The sequence below is a fragment of the Monodon monoceros genome, unplaced genomic scaffold (genome assembly GCF_005190385.1).
Source record: "Monodon monoceros isolate NGI ecotype Baffin Bay Population unplaced genomic scaffold, NGI_Narwhal_1 Super_Scaffold_8, whole genome shotgun sequence".
In the NCBI taxonomy this organism is placed as follows: domain Eukaryota; kingdom Metazoa; phylum Chordata; class Mammalia; order Artiodactyla; family Monodontidae; genus Monodon; species Monodon monoceros.
In genome coordinates, this window is record NW_021703785.1 from 2,178,178 (window position 1) to 2,203,133 (window position 24,956).

General features: G+C 41.2%; 1 protein-coding gene across 2 annotated transcripts in view; it reads left to right on the plus strand.

Annotated features, from left to right (window-relative positions):
* ANKRD10 (ankyrin repeat domain 10) overlaps positions 1–21,692 on the plus strand; it is a 34,038-nt gene extending 12,346 nt beyond the window's left edge. The window contains exons 4-6 of one of the 2 annotated variants that reach the window (XM_029209868.1): positions 7,017–7,252; positions 15,644–15,733; positions 19,180–21,692. In XM_029209868.1, the coding sequence (XP_029065701.1) occupies positions 7,017–7,252; positions 15,644–15,733; positions 19,180–19,655 (802 nt within the window). In that variant the 3' untranslated portion in view covers positions 19,656–21,692. Of the gene's footprint in view, positions 1–6,067; positions 6,145–6,990; positions 7,253–15,643; positions 15,734–19,179 lie in introns of those variants that run through there. The other variant, XM_029209869.1, reaches the window with a different exon arrangement.
* The last annotated feature ends 3,264 nt before the right edge of the window (positions 21,693–24,956 follow it).

The window sequence follows — 24,956 nt, forward strand, 5'->3', positions numbered from 1 at the left end:
GATAGCTGATGAAGTTCTGCCTGCTGGAAAGGAGCAGATAGATAGCAGGCTGACAGTATTCTAGAGTTGTTGACAAATTCAGTTTAGAATTTTGATTGTTTTTCATAACAGCTTGAATAATATATAGGTTTTAATATTTGTTTAAGCACTGCTTTTATATAGTGCTTTCAAGTAAAACCAGTGATTTCTAGATTCAAATGTCTTTTCCTTTGCCTAAATTATAGTGGGAGCAGGTTAAATATTTCATCAGACTCTTTGAATGATGCTGTTATATTTTAATGTATGCAAACATAGCTGGGGTTCAGTTGCAACATAAAACTGTCCTCAGTAATGTTGAACTTGAATTGAAAACTTGGCACCAAATTTATTCAAGTAGAAACTTTAAAAAATAGTTTCTTCCTATTGTTACCTGAAGAATATATTTAATAAAGTCTTCATAATTACGTATTTAAGAGTTTGGATACCAAAGGGTTAAAAATACACGTTTTCCTTTTACTGAAGAAATTTTAGATGTTTGTAATGTTTTGTCTGTACAAATGGACATTTAGTAATGTTTTTTTATCTTTTTTTTTTTTTTTAATGATTCCATGTATTTGCTTATTTCCATCTAGGAATAGTTACTAATGTATTTGAGATACAGCATACCAAATTTTAAAGTAACCAGAATCGTGAGTTAATGGTTTTTAGTCCATACTGTTAAACTTTTGTTGAAATAACTGACATAATTAAATTGGCTTCATGCTAAAAATTACTAGAAGTAATTGAAAAGGCAGTGTTTTAGAGCAATAGCTCTTGGTCAAGGTGGTCACATGACAATGGCTTACGCTCAGTAAATGTGCTTCTGCACCTCATGTATGTATATGTATTTTTAATCAAAATGTTGCCTGCAAATATGTGATCCCTTATTATTTAAGTTTCCTGTTTTATGAACCATTGCCCGTTTTAAATCACACAGAAGATTCTGAATCTGTAAAAACTACACATGTCAATGTTTTACAGCTACGTAATTCGAATTGACTTGATTTTTTCAAGTAATCCTAGAAAGGGGGAGCATTCCATATAGAAACTGCTGAAACTGCCACAGGTGCTTCTCCGAAAACCTTACAGTTGTGGCATTGAATGTTCAGTATGGCTTCCTTTCTCCACTCGAGGCATACTGTTGAGGTATTTGTTGCGGTGATTGGTTTTAATGCTAATCTAGGAGTTCAGATATAGATTCTTTAGATTTGCATGCTTTGCTTACCCTAATTTATGATATCTACCTATTTACTTGTAAACTAACAATAGTTAAGTTGAGATCAGAATTTTAACAGAAATATTCTTTATATGAAAATTGTGGTCATCTTTTATTGTCACATGGCATTAACAAAAAAAGAAAACATCCTGAAGGTGATGTGACAACTCAGATTCTGAAAAGTATATTTCAGATACTTCCTGATCCGTGGTTTTGCAAATTAAAAAAAAAAAAAAAGAAAAACTTATTAGAACGGCTTCTCATATTCTGACGTTGTGACACTATAAGTGGAAAATAGATGGGGGATTAGCTGGCAGCAGAGTGGAGTTTTGTTTTAAAGTTCTTTGGGGAGACACTCTTAGGTATAATAAGTCTTAACATTCTATTCAGAATTTTATTACAGAAAATATAGTATATGAGCCTTTATGTTTTAACTTTAGTAAAGTTTTAAAAAAGTTTATTTTGCCAGTTATTCAGCAGGATAAATAATTCACAGTAAATATTAGTCTATGCCTTCCCATGTTTTCATATTGCAATTTTGAAAGAACACTAGGAACTACTGGGAGAAAATGGGTAGCCTGCCCAAAGTGACTTTTCATAGTCTCGGTGAAGGTTGTCATAGCTTCCGTGACAAACTGGAGCGAGTTGATTTTTACTAGTCTAAGAATCTGATCATGTCAACTCTTAAAGAAAGTCAGCTTTAAAACTTCAACAGACTAGACCCAGTTTGGACATCAAGTTGACTGGTGTCTGATTTTTTTAAATCTCTGCCCATTTACAAAGATTTTTCAAACGGATACCAGAGGGGGCCAGAAAGGTGAACTGGCTGGAGCTTTAGAACAACCTCACAGCACGTCCCCCATGGGGCTTCTTGCTGTCAGAAATGGACAGAGGTACATTTTAGATGAGGCGTCATCTGCCCGAGTGCAGTAAACCAAAGTCACGAAATTCATGTGTGTTTTTTAAAGACTTAGTCTAAAAATATTGTGTACACTTTCATTAGTGCCCCAATTCTCATGCAAAATACAGTTTTTGAGAGTAATTTTGAACAGTATCTTCCAGATACTGAAAATTTCCATTCGGACTAGTGTGTGAAGACCACAGTTCAGACTAACTTTGTCTTTAGCAGCCCTCACTTCGGGTTGGTAGGAGTAGCCAGCAGTGAGCGCAGCGTGGCCATGTCACACCCGCAGTGATACCTCGGGATCGAAGAGTGAAGGCTTGACTGTTGAAAACGTACTGTAACAGAAGAAAAGACCAAATTCAAATGTGAAATTATCACAGAACCTGTAAAATCCTAAATCACATTCATGTGCCCAGCTCCCATTGGATTTTAGGGAAATCGTGGAGGGTTGCTTAGGGTGAATATCCGCTTAAACGTGTAACACTAAATAGAGCTGAAGGGTTAATACATTGATGATACGTTTTAACCAGGAGAACTGTTTCACCTCCTAAAACGTTAAAATTGAAACATGCTTAACAAATAGGAGAGCATATATGTAAAAGTGCATTTAAAGGCCTGAGCCTCTTTTGTTAAAGTGTTTTAAGAACTATAATTCTTATTCTTTATGCTGCTCTTCACCTAGAAACCCACGTGATTTTCAGCCTCTGTGTTAATACGTTTGAAAACCCCTTCTGCTTATTAAGAAGTGACTTGAGGAATTCAGACCTGTAAAGACAGTTTCCGCCTCATTCATATTAAGCACGTCGCCTAATTCAGTCGTAAGACACTTAGAACTTTTAACAGAAAACACTCAGATGGAGTAGGAATGATTATTTCTTCTGCATGCTCTCTTAAGGTCTTTTATTTTACATTCTTCTGAAGTTTACCTTTAGATATTCTCTTGATATTTAACATTTTGTGATTTAACAGATTTGGCAACTTCTAAAAAGTTATTTTTTTGTTTGAATTGAATAGTGCAGAAAATTACCAGGGAGACAGTTTTCAGGAACCCATAGGCATCTGTTATTTAGAGTAGGGGACTAGTCAGAAAGAGAAAGACAAATACCATGTGATATCACTTATACGTGGAATCTAAAATATGACACAAATGAACTTTTACGAAACAGGAACAGACTCACAGACATAGAGATCAGACTTGTGGTTGCCAAGGGCGAGGGGGAACAGGGGAGAGAAGGATTGGGAGCTTGGGGTTAGCAGTTGAAACTGTTGTGTATAGAATGGATAAACGACAAGGTCCTACTGTATAGCACAGGGAACTGTCTTCAACATCCTGTGATGAAACATAATGGAAAAGAATATAAAAAAGAGTGTGTGTGTGTGTGTATATATATATATGTGTATAACTGAATCACTTTGCTGTACAGCAGAAATTAACATTGTAAATCAACATACTTCTATAAAATAAAATTTTTTTAAAAAGAGTAGAGGACTAGTTACCAGTATCATCTATTGATTAAATGTTACTCAATTGGTCCAGCCCATTGTTTGTTTTTGTATGGCCCATAAACTAAGAGTGATTTTTATGTTTTTAAAGGATTGAACAAAAATCAAAAGGATAATATTTCATGACACGTTAAAATATATGAAATTCGAATTTCAGTGCCAGTAACTAAAGGTTTATTAGAACATAGCCAATGCTGTGTTCACACATCATCTAAGGCTGCTTTCAGGCTACAACGAGAGAACGGAGACTGTGGCCCGTAGAGCTTAAAGTTTTTGCTGTCCAGCCCTTTACAGAAAAAGTGCCTGCCCCGGATTGGTGATCCCAGTCATTCCTTTCCACCCAGTTTTTGTGCACCATACGATTGCAGAGCCACTTGCAAGGTTTTAAATATGAGCAGAGCAGAATTAGCGTGTTAAACTACGGGTAAAGAAAGGAGGAATGAGTGGGGGTACGTAGGGAAGGAGATGGGAAGGAAAACATTCGGAGGTAGGAGAGGGAAGTGGGCGGCTCTGCTGGCCTGTTCCAGGGTCAGGTATTAACGGACCTTTCTGCTTTAGAGGAACGTAAACACTGTTAAACTGAATGTTACATTCAGTCCTTAGTAACTGAGAAATAATATAGTTGAAAACTTCTGTAGTTTCACCAGAAGTGGAGAAGGGATACTGTATGTTCCTGTTTCTAATAATACTACTGTAGGGATAGTGCCAAAATTATAATCTCCCAGTTAATTTTTCCAGTTACCTTACGTCCCAGATTCTGATATCTGTCCATACATTTTCTGGAATGTTTTGAACTCCCCTTTGGATCTCTCTTTGGATCCCTCAGAGTTATACGAGGAACCAGTTGAAGTTCAGTTCGGCTTGTGATTGTTCTTACTGGCTGGGTCCACACATGAGGAGTACATAGCATGAGTTGACTCTAGTGGCTGTTCTTTCGAGTTTTGAAGATAATACTTCACACCACCTGGAAATCTGATTGGCTTCGTCCAAGCCGAGTGATGTGCAAGTGTTGGGACCACTCGTGGTAGTTGGAGACGGGCAGGAGACGCTGCCTGTGTCCTCAGGTGCAGGCAGGCGCTCCCACTCAGACACTTACAGCCTCTGTGGTCTCCGGATATTGGTGCGCACTCGCTCTTTCTCTTTAAGGCTGTATTTCCTTGCAAGAACAGTAAACTTGCTGTTCTAACTCAGATTCAGTCTACTGTTCAGTTTCTGAATTAAGAGTAAAGGAATTGAGTGTAGTTTGGATGTTCTTGTTTTCAGTGACTTAGAAAAGTTGGCATGCTCCCTGAGCATCTCAGCTTTCTTCAGTGAACTGGCATTTAGGGTGGTAAATACCATTTAAAAAATCTGTGTGCTGTTCTTTATTTTATCATCCACTGAGGAGTAATCTTTACTGTCAGCGTTATTTGTCCTGATTTTAAGCAGCAGCTTCTCATTTCTGTATCCTTTAATTTTTGGAGAGCAAGTTCATATTTATCTATAGAAATGATCATTTTTTAAACTTTGCTTATGTTCTGGGTCTTCGTCTTTTCAAATTGTGTAGAGTTAAATTTTTTTTTTTAATTTTATTGCAGCTACTTATTCTGTTCACATTCTTGATAGAGTAGACCTTTTTGGACCATTCACTCATGATATCTTCTGAAAATGTAATACACCATTTAAAAAAATTATCCAGTGTTACACTTGCTTGAATGTTAAATTTCTATAACATGTTGATATTAAAAATCAAGTATGTGATCATTTTCTATACACATAACTGATGTAACTCACTCTACCCAAACTTTGATATTTCCTCTCTATTTAATTCATATATCAAAATATTGTGAAATTTTAGAATAATGTTTATCAGAAGTCATAGCCATGAAATCAAATAAAAATGTCAGTTTTAGTTCTCAGTAGCCATGCACACAGCTGCCTTATATTTTTAAGAAAATATTGTTGGTTTTGGGGATTTTCAAGTTTTGTCTTTTTTATGTTTGATCAGATTGAGTTTGGGCTTTTGCCTTTCTTCAAAATGTATGATACATTTCTTTATCTCATGCTTTTAAAAGTGGGAACATATTTAGTGATTGTCCAAAAGTATATAGCTTTTTCATTTCTGAGCTTGGAACCTTCTGCGTATGATGGCTGGAAATAGGAATACAGGGCTTATTGTTTTGTTTAAAATGGAAAATCCTTATTTGTCCCTGATTCTGTAGTTTTCTCCCTGAAATGGCTTTTTTTTTTCATTCACGTTAATCTAGGGAAAAAGCATCCAGGGTTGTGCCCTGTTCTTTCGGGAACAAGACGAGGCCTGTGTTTGGTCACAGCTGCACTGTCTGTGGCAGAGCTCGCCGGGAGGTGTGGTACTGCCTCGGCCCTTCAGTGCTTCTCCAGTTTCAGTGGATCAGTGTGCAGCTAACAACCTGTCTTGCTTTTTACAGATTTATTTCACAGAGCAGTGTATTTTCTTGTCTTCCGGGGGAACTTCAACGTGGAGTTGCTTTTGTTCCCTCAGTTTTTATTGTTTCCTAATTAAGATTTACAATTTCAACTGGTTCTTTCGTATTCATCTTATTTAGAGCTTTCATTTATATTCTGCCACCACTTCTGATTTAGTCTGACTCTTAGCTAATGCAGAGGACATCAGACCGTTACTTGTTAATGTTATTAGCCACGCAGGATGATGTTGATTCTTTTTGATGGTAGGACTCAGCCTAGGGGGATGAGTTCCTAGGACAGTATTAGAAGGAAACACCCACTCAAATGCTCTGAACTTCTGCAAGTTTTCCTAAGGCCAGAAAACAAAATACAAAAAACTCAGCTTTTCAGATCTCCAGTCTGATGATAAATTAGTCTCAGGACATGCTTCTAAACTTCCACTTATAGTGTCACATGTTAGCACAAATTCTGGCTTGTCGTTAAGCCAGTTGCCTTTGTTGTTAGGAAGCCAATTGTTATAAATGCCATGGACAATTCAGTACATGTTTGTTTGTTATGATTTTACTCGAGCTAAAGGAATGGATTATTAAAATTAAGTGCAGATAATATAGAATTCAGTTTCAGGTTAAGTCTGAAGTTAGCATAAATTTATATTCTTCAGACTAACATAAAAAATGATTTTGAGGAGTTAAATAGGAAGATGCCTTTTTTTTAAAGTTTAGTATATTGATTTTTAAATTACTATCTCCCAAATCTTGCTTCGTAATCAAATGTGCATAAGAGAGAAGTTAGTTACAGAGCTAGGATGAGTAACTCCTTCTTTAATTCAGACTTGCTGTAAATCTGTATATGCTCTTTCATATCGCCTGCAGATAGATAGTCAGTTCAGCAGGAACAGAGACCAGATGCAAATGGTGATGGGATGTAATTCAGTGTTTTTGTGTCGTACAGCCTGAGAAATGCCAGTGGCCTGACGGCAGCAGACATTGCTCAAACCCAGGGTTTCCAAGAGTGTACCCAGTTTCTCTTGAACCTCCAGAGTTGTCATCTGAATCCTTTCTATAACGGTGGCCCCTTCAATGGGGGCCATCCGAATGTATTTCCTAATCACATTAGTGTGGGAACAAATCGCAAGAGATGCTTGGAAGATTCGGAACCCTTTGGAGTAAAGAAAGCTAGAACCACAGGTGAGACCACTTTGTGGGTGGGAAAGAGCAAACTTGTTTCCTCTCTTTAACATGTTTTCTTTTTTATGGCTGAAAGCGCCTTCGAGATGACTCCTTCACGTAAGGGGTACTGTGCCCGGAGGACTCTGGTGCAGTGATGGAGGAGTTTTTCCCGTGTTGCCACTTTGAAGATTGGCCATTTAACGAAAGGGGAGGATATGAGAGGGCAGTGTTGACAGCTGAAGTGTAAATGTGTGTATATAACTTTCTGCACACCCAGGTTTACCTGCCACGAATTAGATTTTTCTCGTTTGTTGTTCCTGTTTGAAATACAACTATTAAAAAAAAATCTGCCCCCGTGCCTCATTTTTTTTTTCCTGTGAATTTTCCTGGGCTTACAACAATTGTTGGTCTGATAGTAAAATACAATTTCACATCTGGGAAGGTAGATGTTTGCATTGGACACAGTGTGGTGTGTGTTTGTCACAGCAAGGCCTGGTGTGCCACTTGGACGTTGAGGACTTAAGTCTCTAAGGTAAGTTATTTTAGTTTTAAGTGTTCTTCCACCTTTTTATCTTTAGATGGTTTCGGGGTTTGTAAATAAGAGTCAGCTAGTCACTCTTTACGGTTGAGGAAAAAAATCTCCCTTTCATTTAGGGGGGAAAATTAAGAAGAATTACTGGCTTGGCAGGAATATTTAGCAAACTTACATGGAAAGGGAAATTTAGAGATGACGGTGAAAAGTAATCATGGTGAAATTATGCACTCAGATAACTTTGCCGGAGATAACTACAAAGTTGTGCCCTTTGGCTTTAAAAAAACAACAACTATACATGTATAGTCTGAGCAAAACCTAAAGTCAACCTCAGTTGACTTTAATGTGTCAGCTTTATCCTCTTCCCAGTGCTGTGCCTCTTTTGTGTAACTGGAGTCTATCCAAACAAAAACATTTCTCCTACAGAGTCAGTAAAATTGTATCATCTCCTTCACAACTTTTAAAATGTTGGTCAGTATAAAAACTTGTGATTATGTGACTTTTCTATAGAAATGAATGTATGAACTTAAAAGTAATAGTTTCTCAGATTCATAGCTTTTGTAAGTTAACGGGCCTAATCGTTTTTAGAAAGGTATAAAAGTCACATGCATAACCTGAAGGTATGTCTAAACTTCAAGAAGTATTCCTTGTTTTGTTTAATGCCTGGTTAATAATTTTGGGATGGTATTGTTAGCTTCACTCTACGACCTCATGCAAAGAATTGGACGGGTGTCCATATCATGTTAGTGTGTAGGATAAATCTTAAATTCTGTTTAGTTTTTTAAAAAGGATGTCATTTAACATTCTAAGAAGACTCAAATGTACCTAAAGAGTTTTAAACTAGTCACATCAGGTTTTAAGTTCGGTTGAATTGGCCAGTATCTTATTGAAGTATCTCTTTCAAGCCTTTCCAAGGATTCCTAAAACTTAAGAACTTGTTTTCTAGACCCTGGGGGTGCACAAATAGGGCTTGAATAATCATGCAGGTATTTGGGAGATTTTATTCTCCTCCTCTAGACAGGGATTCGTCTTGGCTGACTGAGTTAGAGATTGGTGTTTTGCACATGAAACTCACAGTGCAGCTTTCCCAAAGGGCCCATTCCTTAGTGCTCAGGTCGAGGATGCCAGTTGAGAAGAAAATGGGGTTGCAGCCTGGCGTTTGAGTTTGCAGGTGATGATTACGCACACCTAAGCCTCAGTGCTGCTCCAGTGCACGTGGAGAGAGCGGGGGTCTTCTCACCCTCAGCACGTGCACCTGACTTCTCAGCTCCTGTTTCCGGGCCCTCGCGTGGCTACTGGCCCCTGAGGTTCAGCCCACACGTCACTCAGGACTGTGCATATGTGTGGATGCGCATGCAGAACAGATGGGCCTTCGTCCCACCCTTGCCCCTGCACTCCTTTTTCTTTTCTCTGGGAGAAGGTTTCTCTTTTTTCTTTTTACCATAACATACTCACTGTGAATGGGGTATTGGGGCAGTAATTCTCAATTACTAAAACAAGGTTTTTCTTCCCAACTGCCTGAATTTTCGAAGTGAAATAATAGTTGGCTTCAATAGCTGTATAGTTATTTACGTTCTGTGACTGGGGTTTTTTTGTATGTGTGTGGGGTTTTTTTTTGTATGTTGCTTTAGTTCATTTTCATTTAATTTCTGACATCTTGTTTTGATTTGCTATATAAATGTGTGAGCTTGAGGTTTTGCTCATTCTGTGAATTACTCATTTTGAAGATAAGTTTTTAGTTCTCATGCCAGAGTAAAAAAATATGTGTTTACCCCCTTGTGTAACATATGCATATAAAATACATCTTTGAATAACTTCACATGTAAAAGTATTTAGAGAAATTTTAAATCTTTTTGGGGGGGCGCAAGTTAAGTTTGCTGTTTTAAAAATAGATGCCTGGAATAATATCTTGGCAACATAAATGCATAGCGTGGACCTTATCAATAAACTTAGTCTATTCTGTCTTACTAGAATTTAATAACTACACATATTGATGTTTTTAGTGTGGAATATATATTCACAAAAGCAATCACTTCCAGAAATTTTTCTGGCTAAGCCAACTCTTAAAAATGTATGTGTCCTGTAAAATTGACTCTTAACTTTTTTAAGTTTGGAATCACAAGTGTGAAAGTTAACCTACTCCTCTCCATAGAGAGTAGGATCTCTGTCAATAAACTGTTTTCAGATATTTTAAGGTAATTTTTCCCATGGAAACCTTATTGATGTAAGAGAACGTAATGCAGTGATAATTTGTTCTGCTCAAATACAGACTGTCCTTGGAAGCAAGTTTTACTACAGACATTCATACTTTAAATGCCTTTCATGCGGTCATTCACACCAGTATCAGAATGCACTCTGGTCAGAACACAGATGTGATAGTTGTGGCTACGTCCTCTCGAAGGTGATGTAAAATCCAAAGCTATGTGGGTGGTTGATATAAATGAAAAGTACTTTGGGGTAGTATTTTCCCCGGTATGGATTTTGTTCATTTAGGATGGTGCAAGGATGTATCAGTATATAACTAGGTTTTGGGTTGGTTGGGTTTTCTTTTCCTCCCTGTTTACCAACCATTTGCTCAGGATGGAATGACAGGTGGACCTCGGGACTTCAGCTGCAGCTGCTCAGTAAAATTTGTGTTAGGTCTGTGAGCATTCTAGTTAATCTTCAGGAGTAAATGCAATTATTCACAAGTGTATTCCTGGAAAACTTGTCCCAATTATCAGTGATCCAGGATAGAGAAGAATGCCACTCCCATCCATGAGAGAAACTTTTCATCTTGTTTTTAGTCCATAATTGTTGGGGTGCAGCTCCAGAGTGTACACTGGGGAGAGGCAGTGTGAGTTACAAACTGACCCAGGAACCTACAGTTTTATTTGGGGTTAACAGTTGCCATCAGTAGGAGGCTGTGGTGGTACCAGACCTCACGTGTTAAGTTGACTTCACGGTTTTGTTTTAGTCAAATAGATGTATTACTGAGCTTAGCATCTCATATGTCACGTGTTAGGTATTTAATATAAAACACCGTTTAGGAAAAATACAGCATGACTTAGCTTCAAGTCAGCAGTAGGAAGTTGCTCAGCAGATGACCCCCAGGATGTATTTAAGATAGAGAATCTCCCTCCACTTTCTGCTCTGAATTGCTCGTTTTGACCAGGCTTAAAAAGACGAGAAAGGAGGATGGGTGTGGCTTAACGAGCTTGTTAAGTGATACAGGTTAGCTAATGACTTAAAACTTCAGATGATAGAAATCAAATTGGTAATGTAGTTCCATGTATGTGACATACACTAAAGACTTCAGTAACTTCTCGTGTATCTTTAGTGTTCTCAAACTTGCAGTAAATGGCTGTATTTACTTTTAAAAATTTGACCAGAGAACATTCCTAATTGCATTGCAGTAACAAATGATTGTTTTATCTCAGTCCCCAAAGACACAGCATTTTATAAATACAGTCTGAATGAATGACACTTAAGAACCAAGTGATTTTCTGTTTTAGTCTTGAGCTCAGCAAACCTCATGCACCTCGTCCTCTGCACACTGTGGCAGCTGCAGCGGGAATCAGCCAGGGCCAGGTCCTGGCACGCTTTGTTCCGGGTGGTCTGTGTCACATGCACCTTCCCTTCCGTGTTCTTTTAGCAGAACCCCAGATCCCTCGTTAGTGTTTCCACAACTGTCACTGCTTCTCCGTGTCCTGGGCACCTTCACTAACCTGCCCTCTTGAATCTCCCCACCCCCAGTCTGCTGCAGTTGGGGCCATGGCAGGAGTCCCACGAAAGGTCACCGTGTGGTAGAACCACCTTCCTACTGGCTTTATGTGGTGGTGTGATTTTAACAGGACCTTTCTTTGCGAAGGTAGTTATCTGGGTAAAATGTACCGTGTCGTAGAAGAGAACAGTTGTAATGAGTAATGCAGGGAAACCACTAAGGAAACATTTCCTTCCCGGTTCGTTTCATGGAGAATAGGGTCCCCCGATGGTCAGAGCTCCCAGTTCAGTGGGAAGGCCAGAGGGGTGTGAGGTAACCTTGGTTGTGGGGCAGCACCTAGGATTTCCCATGCTGGCCCCCTCAAGAGGCACAGAGGACTGAACCACTAGTCGGTCCCCTGGCCCCAGGCTGCACTTGACACGCTGAGTGAAAGTGCTTGACAGTGTTCGCACATCGCATGGTGTCAGCTGTGTGGGTTGTGTCTAGGTAGTGGCGCCCTGTTACCTAACTAAGTGTTCACATCTTAAAGCACAGGACTGTGTAGACTGGTTTTTGCCTCGTAAGAGATTTCCTTGCCTTAAAAGTTAAGTCTGCTGAGGCGTTTCTCACGAGCCCTAGATGTGCATTGTAAGTGCGCCTGGCAGTCAAAATCCTGTTGTGTGCATGTTCTGCATCTTGGGGTGAGTGGGGTGCCGCTTGTACAGTAAAGGCACGTCTTCCTAAGTTGACCTAGCCAGCACGAAAATAAGCTTCCTTGATGGCACAGTTTCTGTAATGCTGCAGACCCCTCCCTGTCTTTAAAAGTTAAGGAAGGCTTTTCCTATCTTTTAAAACTCCTTGATCAGAAGTTGTTTAGTTTTAGAATCGTGTCACTGGTATCTGGCTTTAGGAGTTTTTTTCAAGTCTTAGATGAAAATTCAGATGCGGGTTTCTGTGTTGCCCTGGGCACCTTCCCGAATGGAGCATCTTTACTGGCCCCAAGGTCAAGGATGAGGGGCTTCTTAGGCAGTGGTCACACCTGGTCATGACTCCACCTCTGGGGGAAGAAAACTGGGAGGGTTTATTTTGAGCCAATCCTAGGTGATTTTCTGTCATAAATACGCATCGTCTAACGTGTATTGAAGTCATGTCTAGTCAACAAATACCTGCCTTGGCAGTCAAAGTAAAAGATAAGGACGCTTTTAACAAATGTTCGTTTTAACTGGAATAGGAAAATGGGAAGGGAAAGTGCTTCTTTTCTAAAACAAATAGAATCAAAATGGATACTTTTGGAAGAAAATTCTTTTTCTGAAATGTCTACAAGCCACTTTTCTCAGATGCGGCCTGGAATATTTCGGTAGTTCCTTTGGCAATGGCGATAGGTGTGTTGGCAGAAAATGCCGCAGGTGGCGTGCTCCGTGGCTGTGGAGAAAGGAGTCGAGTCCAGATGCAGTGTCCTTCAAAATTCTGAAAGGCCAATTTTAATTTCATGGCTTATAGTGCAGTTTTAAAAGGTAAATGATTACAACCTCAGTGCTCCCGTTGAGCTGTTTCAGCCCTTCCCGTTTCCAGGTGCTAGAAATAAAGACATGAAGGCGTCGGTATAAAATACATCACCCAGGGTTCTAGGCATCTACGTTAGCAGCCACGTGGCTGCACATCCCGGCAGATGGACCCTGTATGGGAAAAACGCCTTGCAAAGATCACATATCTACGGAGAGGGTAATTAAATTCTAGGCTGTCTGTATTAGCATATGCCTCCCACGTTCAAGAGTTTTCTTTACTAGAATCTGAAAGCTTTGGTCTGTTTCGTTGTTATCCCGCTCTATTGGTGAGCAGCTACCTGCATGAACAAAAGACACGTGTAAAAGGATAGCGTCCCTAGTGCACTGCGTAGGCCTCTGGTTAAGGGATCAGTCTCTGCTTTAAGGTGGTATTGTGCCCGCTCCTCTATACCCGCTTTTGTTTTGAAAATCCCTCCCTTTGCCACCAGCTCGTCTGGCCCCCTAGTGGCAGGTCTGCCCTCCTGTCCTTTTTCATTTTATAGCTAGTCTGACCTGAGATGACTACTCTCGTTACTCTTAATAGTTTTGCTTGCTTTCTGTGTGTGTGCCTTTTCTGGCTAGAGCCTGGGCATCATTCATCGATGGAACACTGCCAGGCACTGGGCTTGGGGAGTGAAGAGACACATTCCCTGCCTTCATGAAGCTGTTTTCTTGTTGCACTGTTGGGGGAGGTGGGGGAGGAGGTCCTCCTGTCTCACCTGTCAGCTTTCTTTTTAAAACCTGCCTTTCAGAGATCTGAAACTGCCGCTATAACCTAGATGTCACTTTCCCCAATGAACACGGGCCCTGAATTCCAGAACAAAACCAGGCGTTAAGAGTATGGCTACATAAAGCTATCTGCACCGTATCCCCAGTGAAGTCTGACCTTTTGTATGAGGACGTCTGTGGCTTTGCCCCGGTAACCTGCACTGGTTCTCAGTAAACTGCCTGATCTGGCTCATCAAATGTGGGCCTTGCTGCTGCAGGCCCCTCATCTCCGCGGTGACTGACCGAGAACCGAAGGTTGTGAGGCTTCCGTCAACCAGTACCTGGAACATCCCTCTCCCAGCCCCCCACCCCCACCCCCATTTTCTAAGGCGTCCTGTTTACCACTGACTTTTTGAAAGTACCTTGTTTCATAGCGAAGATGGAGCCTAGACTGTCACTGACTTGGGGCCTGTGGAGGATTAAGAAAAGCTTCACAAGACTGAAGTCCTCAGTTTGCCGCCTCTGGCTTTAAATCACCTCCGTCTGTAGGGTGCTTTTGGCTTCATACCTGTGCAGATTTTTTCTCAACTGCGCAAATCACACGGCTCTGTTTCTTCCATATACTGATCATTGAGAATTTGTGTTTCTCTTTTATTAAGGCTTTTTTTCATTTAAAACTGTTTCAACAGTTTGGAGAATACTCTGGAACTGATAACGCTCATTCCTATACTGAAAATGACTCGTGTGTGTCCAAGATTAGAAGTAATTGAAGCTGCACAGTTCAGGTCTCTCTGTTTTTAAATGTTTATTTGAAAGAAATTACACTGAAAGTTGTTACTTATTTGTTGTATATACCCTCTGACCCAGAAATCATTCTAGTTTATCTTGGAAAAGAACCAGAAGTGTATGCAAATGTGCATTTATAGGGATGTTAGTTATGGTATATTCATGATAGGAAAGAAAAGGAGCCACCCACACTGCAGTGGGGAGCTGGGTGGTGGGTGAACCGTAATCCAGACATACAGTGGGTTATATTCAACTTGAAAGATCCTTTTGAATTTACTTGGTGGGATGCATTCATGCCATGGTAGATGAATAAAGGCGAGGCATGAACGTGATTTTCTTTGGATCCAATTTTGTAAAAATGCGTGCTGCTTAAGACTGGTGAGCCATACGCTGCGTGAGAGTGGCTGCTCCCGAGCAGTAGGCTGCCCCGGGGTTGCAGGCGGTATTGCTGCACAGGGTATGTGACCCCTGGAGGAGTGGCCAAGTGTGCACATGAGCTGTTCTCTAAGATGCGGGGGTGGGAGTCTCGTAAGAAAGGTGCGTGCGTAGCGTCCTTTCCAAATGTCTTGGAACCCAGACGTTTAGTGGGTGTTTCCAGTTGCGTTGCATCTTGGTGCAGAGGGCCAGAGCTGCTCTCGGGTGGTACTGGACAAACCTGTCTTGATCTTGGCTTTTACTTTATTTTCTGTTAATGAAATAAGTTAACTTTTTTTAAAATTTGAGGACCGTTTTAATGGTTTTTATGTTGTTCAAGAATTGTCATTTCTTTATGAAAAACAACTGAAGGAACATGTGGGGGCATAACGTAGAGTGTCCTGAATCTTTAAAACTAGTTAGAAATGTCTCTGAGTTGTATAACTGCTTTACGTTGTCCAAATAACAGCCCTAAATGAAAATTTATGCCGACAAGTAAATCTCAAGTAGGTATCTGAAATGCCATGACTTTTCATCGAAACTGCACATTTGAGGAATTGTTTTCTGTTGGGGAAAGTACGTTTCTTGGTAGTGTGCCAAGTCCATTAATAATCCGTAGATTGTAGAGTTACCTGACAGTTTTGGAGCCTCCAGTGCTCTGACAACAAGGAATGAGAAGCATCTGTGTTAAAGTCCTCTGCTTCGGTGTAGGGAACCTAAAATTGCCTTTGTTTTCTGTGCAGCTCAAAGCTCGGATGACCCCATGCCGCTCCTGAATGGCGAGGCGGAAGACGATGCTGACAGCATGCACGTCGATAGAGAGTTTGTAACAGGTGGGAGTGGACAGTTTCCTGTTAGCCACAGCAGCGGTCCAATGGTCGAAGACACCAAACAGCAGGAGGGTGGTTCTGTTGGACCGAAAGAAATAGAAATCTATACTGTTTCAGCAATGCAGACCCCCTGCCGTTGCAAGAACCAGTATGCGTGTTATTTCTAACATGCGTTCGCTCAAGCAGTTTTTGCACTTTGTCCAGTGTTTTAAAGAATGTTATGCTATAACCTGCATATCTTGGACAAGTTTGTAGCTATAAGGAGAAGTGTTTTGGTGCACTTTATGGATATGAGAAATATAAGTGCAATCTTCCTATTTTGATTTGAGACTTTTGCTCAATGTGCCTTGTTTAATTTTAATGAGGTTTCACGTTTTTCATTTTCTGACGTAGGACCTTGGGGTGACTCTACCAAAACATCTATTGCTAGTAATTTCGAAGCGATAAACAGCAAAAGGAATGTCTGGCTGTAAACACTGAGAACTAGTAGATGTTGTGGTTTTGACTTGTAACCAGTCAGGCCACTGTGAAATCTCTAACTCAGCATTCCTGGTTGCTTTGGTCTGTGTGGCGCTCACTCTGAATCTGCTAAGATGCTGAGCACTGTGTCTCACAGAACACACTTTTCACTAAAATTGGTGGTATATTAAAACAGTTGATAGTCATTTTTGGTTTTTAAAAGGTAAGGGCTTTGTTTCTTTTACTATTTAAAGATTTAGCCATTTAGCGAATGCTTTTTTCTACCATTCTTTTTTTTTTTTTTTTTTTTTTGCGGTACGTGGGCCTCTCACTGCTGTGGCCTCTCCCGTCGCGGAGCACAGGCTCCGGACGCGCAGGCTCAGCGGCCATGGCTCACGGGCCCAGCCGCTCCGCGGCATGTGGGATCTTCCCGGACCGGGGCACGAACCCGTGTCCCCTGCATCGGCAGGCGGACTCTCAACCACTGCGCCACCAGGGAAGCCCTCTACCATTCTTTTATCTAGGTAACCATGAAAACATTTTAGCCATTCTCTTAATGTGTTAATATATTTGGAAATAGATACTGTTTTTTAAAAAGTTTTATTATTATATCTGTATGCTAAATTCTTTACTGGGGATAAAAGATTATATATATTGTTTCCCAGAGGTACATGAAAAAAATCATTTTTGTTCACTAAGATGAAAAGAAAATGTGTACATCTTTCTAGAAGCTACAGAATTGTTACGGATGGAGTCACCATTTTGCCAAATACTTAAATGAAATGGGTAGATTTTCCAAGGGAAACTCTGATTGGATAATACATTTAAAGATCTTGGCTAAAGATAAATAACAGAACTCAAAGCCAGCTTTTTAAAAAATGTCATTGCTACGTGCTTTTAAAAAGGCAGAAGTAATCACTCTTTAATCTTCAAACATTAATTCCCTCGGTTTTCGGATTAAATTTAATGCCGCTCTTGAACCTAACGTTGAAAAGGCCAGTGTTTAAACTCAACTCATCCCATACGATAGGTGCCAAGTAAACATTCCTCATGTTTTTCATCACTTCGTTTATAACTCTCTCTGACTGAATAAACAAAAGGTATGGAATTGCTAGCGGTCACTTGCAGTAGGTGGGCGAGGGGATGGGGTGCAAGAGGCGAGTCCTGGAAGGCACGTTGGAACAGAGTGTACGGGTGGCCCTGGGCGGTCCTGCAGACCGTCGGCAGGTGCGGGTCTGACCAAGCAGCCGTAGGTCTTAGCCAGTCTCTGGGAGGTTTGCTGCTCTCGTGCTCAGTTTTACTAGATGTTTCATAATGACATGGGGTTACAACTAGCCTTGATTTTGAGAATGCATCATGGGGCTAATTTACTTTAGCTGGGCACCGGAGAAGAATGATACACATGCAGTGAACATTAAACAAAAAACATCAGTGTAGCTAACTCGGATTTCTGAGGCCCAGAGTCACCTAAAGATATAGTTTCTATCTTTGTTAGTGTAGTTGTCTTATTAACTGTCAAGGTCAACATCCTACCCATGAGCTTTACTACCCAGGGAAAGCTGTTTATTTGGGGGGAAAATAAATAAACATTTCCCTGGGAATAACTTGTTTTATTTTTACCTCATGTTCAGTTCTTCAAACACTTGTTCTCCAGCCTTAAGTTTAACTAAATAGAAAATCTGTCGTTCAATTTGAAAAGAAATAATCCATAATCCGCTGAAGAATTTATAGCAGCTGTTAAACTGTGTCACTTAAACTGCCAGAAAATCGATGATTAATGGAATGTTTAGAAGATGTTTTTGTTCATTGAACAAGATGTGATTTTTTTTTTTTGTCATCAGAAAGATTTTCAGGACACACAGAAACCTATGTCTGGGTGCCAGTCGGGGGTCATAGTGTGCGGGCTGTTAGGGTCATGGGACACACACCTGTGTGTCCTCATTCTAGAGGTTACAGAGTCAGTGCTTCTGTATTTAATGTCACACTTTACTTGAATAGTGCAGAACACTGGGGTAAATTTTAACATCATTAAGCAAGTCGTAATTTTAGATCATTCTCTGTACTGTTCTGTGAATTCCTGTGAACATGAATATTAATCCTTGAGTTTCACTATACAGAAAATACCTTGTAATTGCCTATTCCCATGTGTCCAAACGTTTTGTGATTGACATTTTTTTCCCGTAAGACATCTCCCTCTTAACAGATGTCTATATGTGTAGATTATGGTTTCTGAAAGTGGAACCTTGGAGATCATAGTCACTGTAACTGCTGAACTCAGAAGAAACTCTTCAGAACTGTGCTCTTGGCCCAAGACTGTATGCATGGAATCATTAGGGTTCATGGTTCTTCCTGCAGTCTCACAGTGCTATGTGGCATTTTGCAGAAGTGCTGTGGGATTCGAGTGTCGCTGAGGAAAGCGCTCCCTGTTCCTATTCCTGTGTGCGCGTCCCTGGCTTGGAGGAAGCGCTCTGAGGAGCCTCCTGTGACGCTGTCAGACTTTGTCCCGGGAGCCTCCTTAATTCACATGCTTCATCAACTGCTTTTCTTTCTTTTTCTTTTTTTTTTTAATTTCTTAAAAGCTGGAGACGTTTTTGGTTTATTTTAACCCTTTGTGGGAACACGTTCGGCTCTGATGGACTTTTTCACACGTGGCGATTTTTAAAACTGCTCTCCAAAGTAGTCTTTAACTGAGAGCAGTTCAGTGCCGTCGGTGTTTTTCATGCAGTATGTTTGTCAGCTGAAGTTCTTTCATTTGGTTCCCCAACACTAATGAAATCTATAAATGTTTCCTATCTTACCAGGCAAACGCTTCTGTTGTGTTTTACTTTTAAATCACGTATGCACCGTTTTTTGCCTTGCAAGAGGAACTGGTTTGTTTAAAGAAAGGAAACTAAATAAATCCTTTAAAACAGTAGCAGGAATGAAGCATTTTATACTGTCTCCTCCCCTCTGGTTCTGAATTTTGGTGACAGGTGTATTTCTTAATGCAGATACGAAAAACAGTAGCTCCGTATCGAATACACTGACAAATGGATGTCTCATCAATGGACATTTGGACTTCCCCTCCACGACACAGCTCAGTGGGATGGAGAGCAGGAGTGACCAGTGCTTGACAGGACCTAATGGAATTGGCGGTGGACTAGTTCCAGGACCGCCGTTTCCGAGTAGCCAGGGTTCTCCCTGTGTTAATGGGACTGAAGAGCCAGAAAAGGGCACGAGCGTTAACCCCGAGATGTGCGGCTCTCTGCACCTGAACGGGAGTCCAAGTAGCTGCATAGCCAGCAGGCCTTCCTGGGTGGAAGATATCGGGGAGAACCTGCACTACGGACACTACCACGGGTTCGGAGACACTGCCGAAAGCATCCCTGAGCTGAGCAGTGTGATAGAGCCCTCCAACTCCGTGAAGCTGGAGGAGGGGCACGACAGCGCCGTCCTGGGCACCACGCACCTGTTCCACGGCTCTTAGGGCCGAGGCCGCCCCCTTGGACACATGAGGCCTCCTGCTAACCAACTCCGAATGCTGGTGTAGCATCAACCTGAAGGAATGCCACAACTTGTACTATTTTCTTTTACTTCAGCTTTCTGAGAAAGTGCACTCTTTCCTTACTCGGCAGGTTCTCGTCGAGTCCTAGCATGAGCACAGGTAGGCTTATTTAGCGCACACGTGTCTCTCCGTGGGACAGTGGGGGCCTCTCTCAGGGTGCACTTTTGAAATTTAATTTTTCTGCTGCCGATCTCAATATTTTCTTTTGAATACCATCACCATAAATTGCCACTTTTCCTTCCGTCAAATTAAATCGTATCTGATCAGGACAGATTGCAGACAGTGAATGAGGTGCCTGGTAATTTACCCCTTTGCACGTGGGCATCATTTTGAAGAGCTTGCTTTTACTCTTTCCAGTAGAATTTTTGACAGAAGACAACTCTTTCCCTATGCAAGGTACAGCCTTACAAAGATTTCTTGCAGTGATTTGTATGAAGAAAAGAACGTTTGTCTTTTGCAAGGTACAGCCTTACAAAGATTTCTTGCAGTGATTTGTATGAAGAAAAGAACGTTTGTCTTTTTCAAAGTCTTTTCATTGATAACTTTGCTACGTGCCGTGTGGTGAAGGTCTTACTTGTAGGCACACGTATTGGTTTGGGGACATGAGTGGTCCCTTCTTTAATGGTGTCGCTCACTGCCCTGGATTTCACTGAAAGCACCTGCAGCCTGCGACTGGCTTCTGATTTGATGTGTTTTTATTCCACATTTCCTACTTGGACTCTAGGATTTTCGCCACAGATAATGGTTTCCCCTATATGTAGTGGAAGTTACTCTTTGTAGGGGACTGTCAGGTCAAAATATTTAACTGACTCTTTTGACATATATTTTCTTTTTTCCTTGTTTTTGTTCTTTGGGGTTTTCTGCTTTAAAATATATACCACCATGTATATCCAGTTCACTGAGGGGTTTGACTCTCTCTTAAGCTGCATTAACTTTATGGTTTTATAGAAATTAGCTTTTGTTTAGGCAACTAGTGGTTACACTGTGCAAATATTGTCATGAATTTTTACTTTTCTGATTTTTGTAATAAAAATTGGTGAAGATAGAGGATGTGTCAGATGAACAAAACCAATGTTCTCAGAGTGTTACTAACATTTTGTTTTTAAATTGTCCTTTACACATGGAATAAACAAACGCTCACGCCCGATGTGTCTCTGGGTATGCTTCCCTGCGTGAGGGTGGTCCGTGGGAGGAACTGGAGGGGTCGACTTCTACTGCTGCCTTTCATTTTGCTTGTAAGATTCCATCTACTCTTCTGATCCTCCCATGTAGTCCTTTTCACGGCTTTTGGTTCGTTCACATGCTCTAATTTTATGAACACTCTCACTGGATCTCTCTTGGGGGTAGGGGGAGGTGTAAATTGCGGTCAGCTAACAGTATTGTCCCTGCATGCTTATTTTCATAAAAGACCACAACCATAGTTTCCTAAACTTCTTTGGGCCGGCACGTAGTAATAAATGTAAGCCTTTTAAGTATATAAATTAGAGTTAATAACGGCAACAGAATAGCCATTCTGGCATGCCTAGTATGTTATTTAAAACGTTTATCTTTGTACGTGATGGAAAAACCTGCTAGACCAAGTGAAGGAGCACGAGCCTTTGGAATTGTCACAAAAATTACTCTGTGCTGAGAGCAGAAGTCAGAACATCTGCCGTGTCACCCCCGCCTTCTCCCGTGCAGGGTCAGTCATCACGCCCGGATGCAGGTGACCTCGGAAACCTTTTTAAGGGACTGATCATGAAGCCACCCAAGTGGCTGAGTTTCAAGACAGAGGAAACCTAATGCCGTTCCCTCATTCCCTGCGTGGACTGTATTTGAAGGTATCTCAAAGGCTTCATGGTGAACTAATATTTGCTGGAAAACATTAAATGAATCTCTTAAAATACGCTAAAGATCAGATCATTTGGTTAGCCCTGGAATTGGGGAGAATATGACTGCTTCTTGGGGATAAGAATATTGCATAGAATCTATATTTCAGCAACCTCTATACTTCAGTGGGTGCGTGATACATTGTGGTTCAAAGTCACTGACATAAAGTGCTTAGAAATAACATAAGAAGATTGTTACGCTGGAATTCTGTCTTGCCTGGAATTTGCTTCAGAATAATGTAGGACTGGAGAGTGAACGGGACGAAACTCAAACAAGTTCTGGGCTGAGCTGATATCAACATTGAGTACATGAAGGTTCGTTATTCTGTCTACTTCATATATAATTGGGGAAGAATTTTTTAAATTAGGACTTTAAGAAGAAAACAAATGTTCTAATACTTTAAAAAATTGCGGACATCATTTTCACATTGACCAAGAATAGGCTCAAATTTTGCTCTGCTCAACTCACCAAAATTCAGTTCATGCTGAACTCTCACGGTAGTTCACTGGTTCTTAACATTTGGTCTGAAGAGCCTTTTAGGTGCTTGTATTAAATACTAGTGGCAAGCAGCTGGAAAGTGAAATAAATAAGTCCACTTACAGTAACATCGAAACCATAAAATACCTAGGAGTATGTCTTAAAAGGTGTTCTAGACCTCTACACTGGAAACTATAAAACACTTGTGAGAGAAAGGTCTCTATAAATATGTGGAAGTATGTAGTAATTGAGAAAGGAGAGGTATTTTAATAGCCTTTGCAGTTGATAATGGGTATTGGATACAAAATCAAAACTCTACAGAGGTGGTTTCTACAGCAATGGTTTCATAAAGGTTCAATGTTGAATCAGAAACCATATGGATGAATTTCTTGTACTCAGTTACATTAAATCTGTTTATCTTGTACTTTGAATGGACGGCTAATCCATGCATGATTTTATAACATCATGCCTTAGCTATTTGGAAAATATTCTTTTTTTTTAATCTTCCTTTTTTTTTTTTTTTTTTGGCTACACTGCACAGCTAGTGGGATCTTAGTTCCCCGACCAGGGATCGAACCCGTGCCCCTTGCAGTGGAAGCACGGAGTCCTAACCACTGGACCGCCAGGGAATTCCGGAAAATATTCTTTAACTGAGGTCTGAAGATCTTCCAGATGTTGAAACATTTCATTTACTACTTAGAAAAACTCATTAATATCACTAACTATAAAAATCCGAAGCTGACTTCATTCGCCACATATACTGTCATTTGTTTTCCTTGAAGTGGCAGGCTCACTTGGTTAATCTTTTTTTAAATCACATCTGCCAAACATAAAAAGTCATATAAAGTCTTAATAACCATTGTCAATTATTTTTCAAATAAAAATGATGTTTCTAGAAAGAAAGCAACTGGTTATGTTGTAACACAACCACCCAGGCAAGTGCTTTCCCTGGAGGCAATACTGTACTTTGTTCTACGTGCTTTCCATTTCATCACAGGACATGTACTCAGTGGTTGAGATGTAATATGTATTTTTTGCTTCATCAAGGACATTTTTAAGTGAAATTGGCCTTTTTTAACTGCACAGCAGTGAAGGACACAGCGATAGGACAGTCGTTGCTGAGGCTTCACTGTTGCTTCTGAGCCACAGTGCAGATGACAACACAGGAGAAAGCAACTCACATCTTGATAACATAGCTGTGACCTTTTGGGTCCCTGAAATGGTCCCAGGGTCCCCGGGAGTCTGCTCATCCCAGTTTGAGAACTGCTGGATCAACTGTGCCGTTAGCGTTTGGGCCGATGAGACCTCAGCAACTGAGGGATAAATGCTGGGATCTAGACAGGGTTCTCTGAATTGCTCTTTAGGCCTTTCTGTAGATTGAATTTTTTAAACTGAGAGCAACAGAGAATGGAGGAAGACTAATTGGAGACAGAAACGTAGAAACCTTTCTGAAGAGTTTTCCTGAAAAGAGGAGCCAGGAAGTAGGCTGTAGGGATAAGCGGACGTGACATCAAGAGAGAGTTTGAAGATGGAAGATACAGGAGGGAAGGCTGGAGGCCCAGGTGAGCACGTGAGAAGGGGTGGGTCCCCTGATGGCGCCCGTTTCTGGTGAGTTGTGAGCCCCCAGCTTGGGCAGGTGGTTTCCAAGAGACACTGGCATCCCAACCTGTGGATGCAGCCATAGGTGATCCTGGGCAGGAGGGCCCAGTTGACTTTGGGCTGAACCGCGTTACAGTTCAGCTGAGCCAGCTGGACAAAGCAGTGGTTGGAGTGGCTGGGATTTAAGCTGCGGAGGGGGGGCGGGGGCGGGGGCAGTTCTGATGGAGGTGATGGCGTCGGCTAGTCAGGCACCGCGGGGACAAGACGGTACAGTCACCGTGAACAGTGAAACAGCCCGAGCAGAGTGAAGGGCCAGGGTGATCCAGGCAGCAAACCCTCGGGGGAGGAGGGACAGGCTCCGGATGGGGCCGTAAGTGCAGCCAGTGGTGGGGCGATTGCCGGTGCTGGCTGATGAGGGGGTGAAACTGGGCCAGGCCACCCCCAAGGCCAGGTGGGGCCTTTCATTTCCTAACAATACTGTAAATATGAAAGAATTTTTTGCATAAATTTGTCTCATATCCAGTCATCTTGCCGAATGTTCTTAGTCCAATACTTTCTTGGTTAAGGCTTTTTTTTTTTTTTTTTTTTTTGGCGGTACGCGGGCCTCCCACTGCCGCGGCCTCTCCCATCGCGGAGCACAGGCTCCGGACGCGCAGGCCCAGCGGCCATGGCCCACGGGCCCAGCCGCTCCGCGGCACGTGGGATCCTCCCGGACCGGGGCACGAACCCGTGTCCCCCGCATCGGCAGGCGGACTCTCAACCACCGCGCCACCAGGGAAGCCCTGGTTAAGGCTTTTAAATTTTGTAGTCATATTTTATACCATACATAAAAATTAACTCAAAATGGATTAGAGACTTAAATGTAAGATCTGAAACCATAAAACTAGAAGGAAACATGGAGAAAAACTTCTTGACATTGGTCTCAGCAGTGATTTCTTGGATATGACACTAAAGGCGCAGGCACAAAAGCAAAAACAGACAAGGGTCACTGCATCTAACTAAAAATCTACACATCTACTGAAACAACCAACCAAGTGAAAAGACAACCTATGGAATGGGAGAAAATATTGGCAAACCACGTATCTGATATGGGGTTAATTCCCAAAATATGTCAGGAACTCCTTCAACTCAATAGCAAAAAAACAACCTGATTTTAAAATGGGCAGAGGAAGGGGATTCAAGATGGCAGAAGAGTAAGACGCGGAGATCACCTTCCTCCCCACAAATACATCAGAAATACATCTACACGTGGAACAACCCCTACAGAACACCTACTGA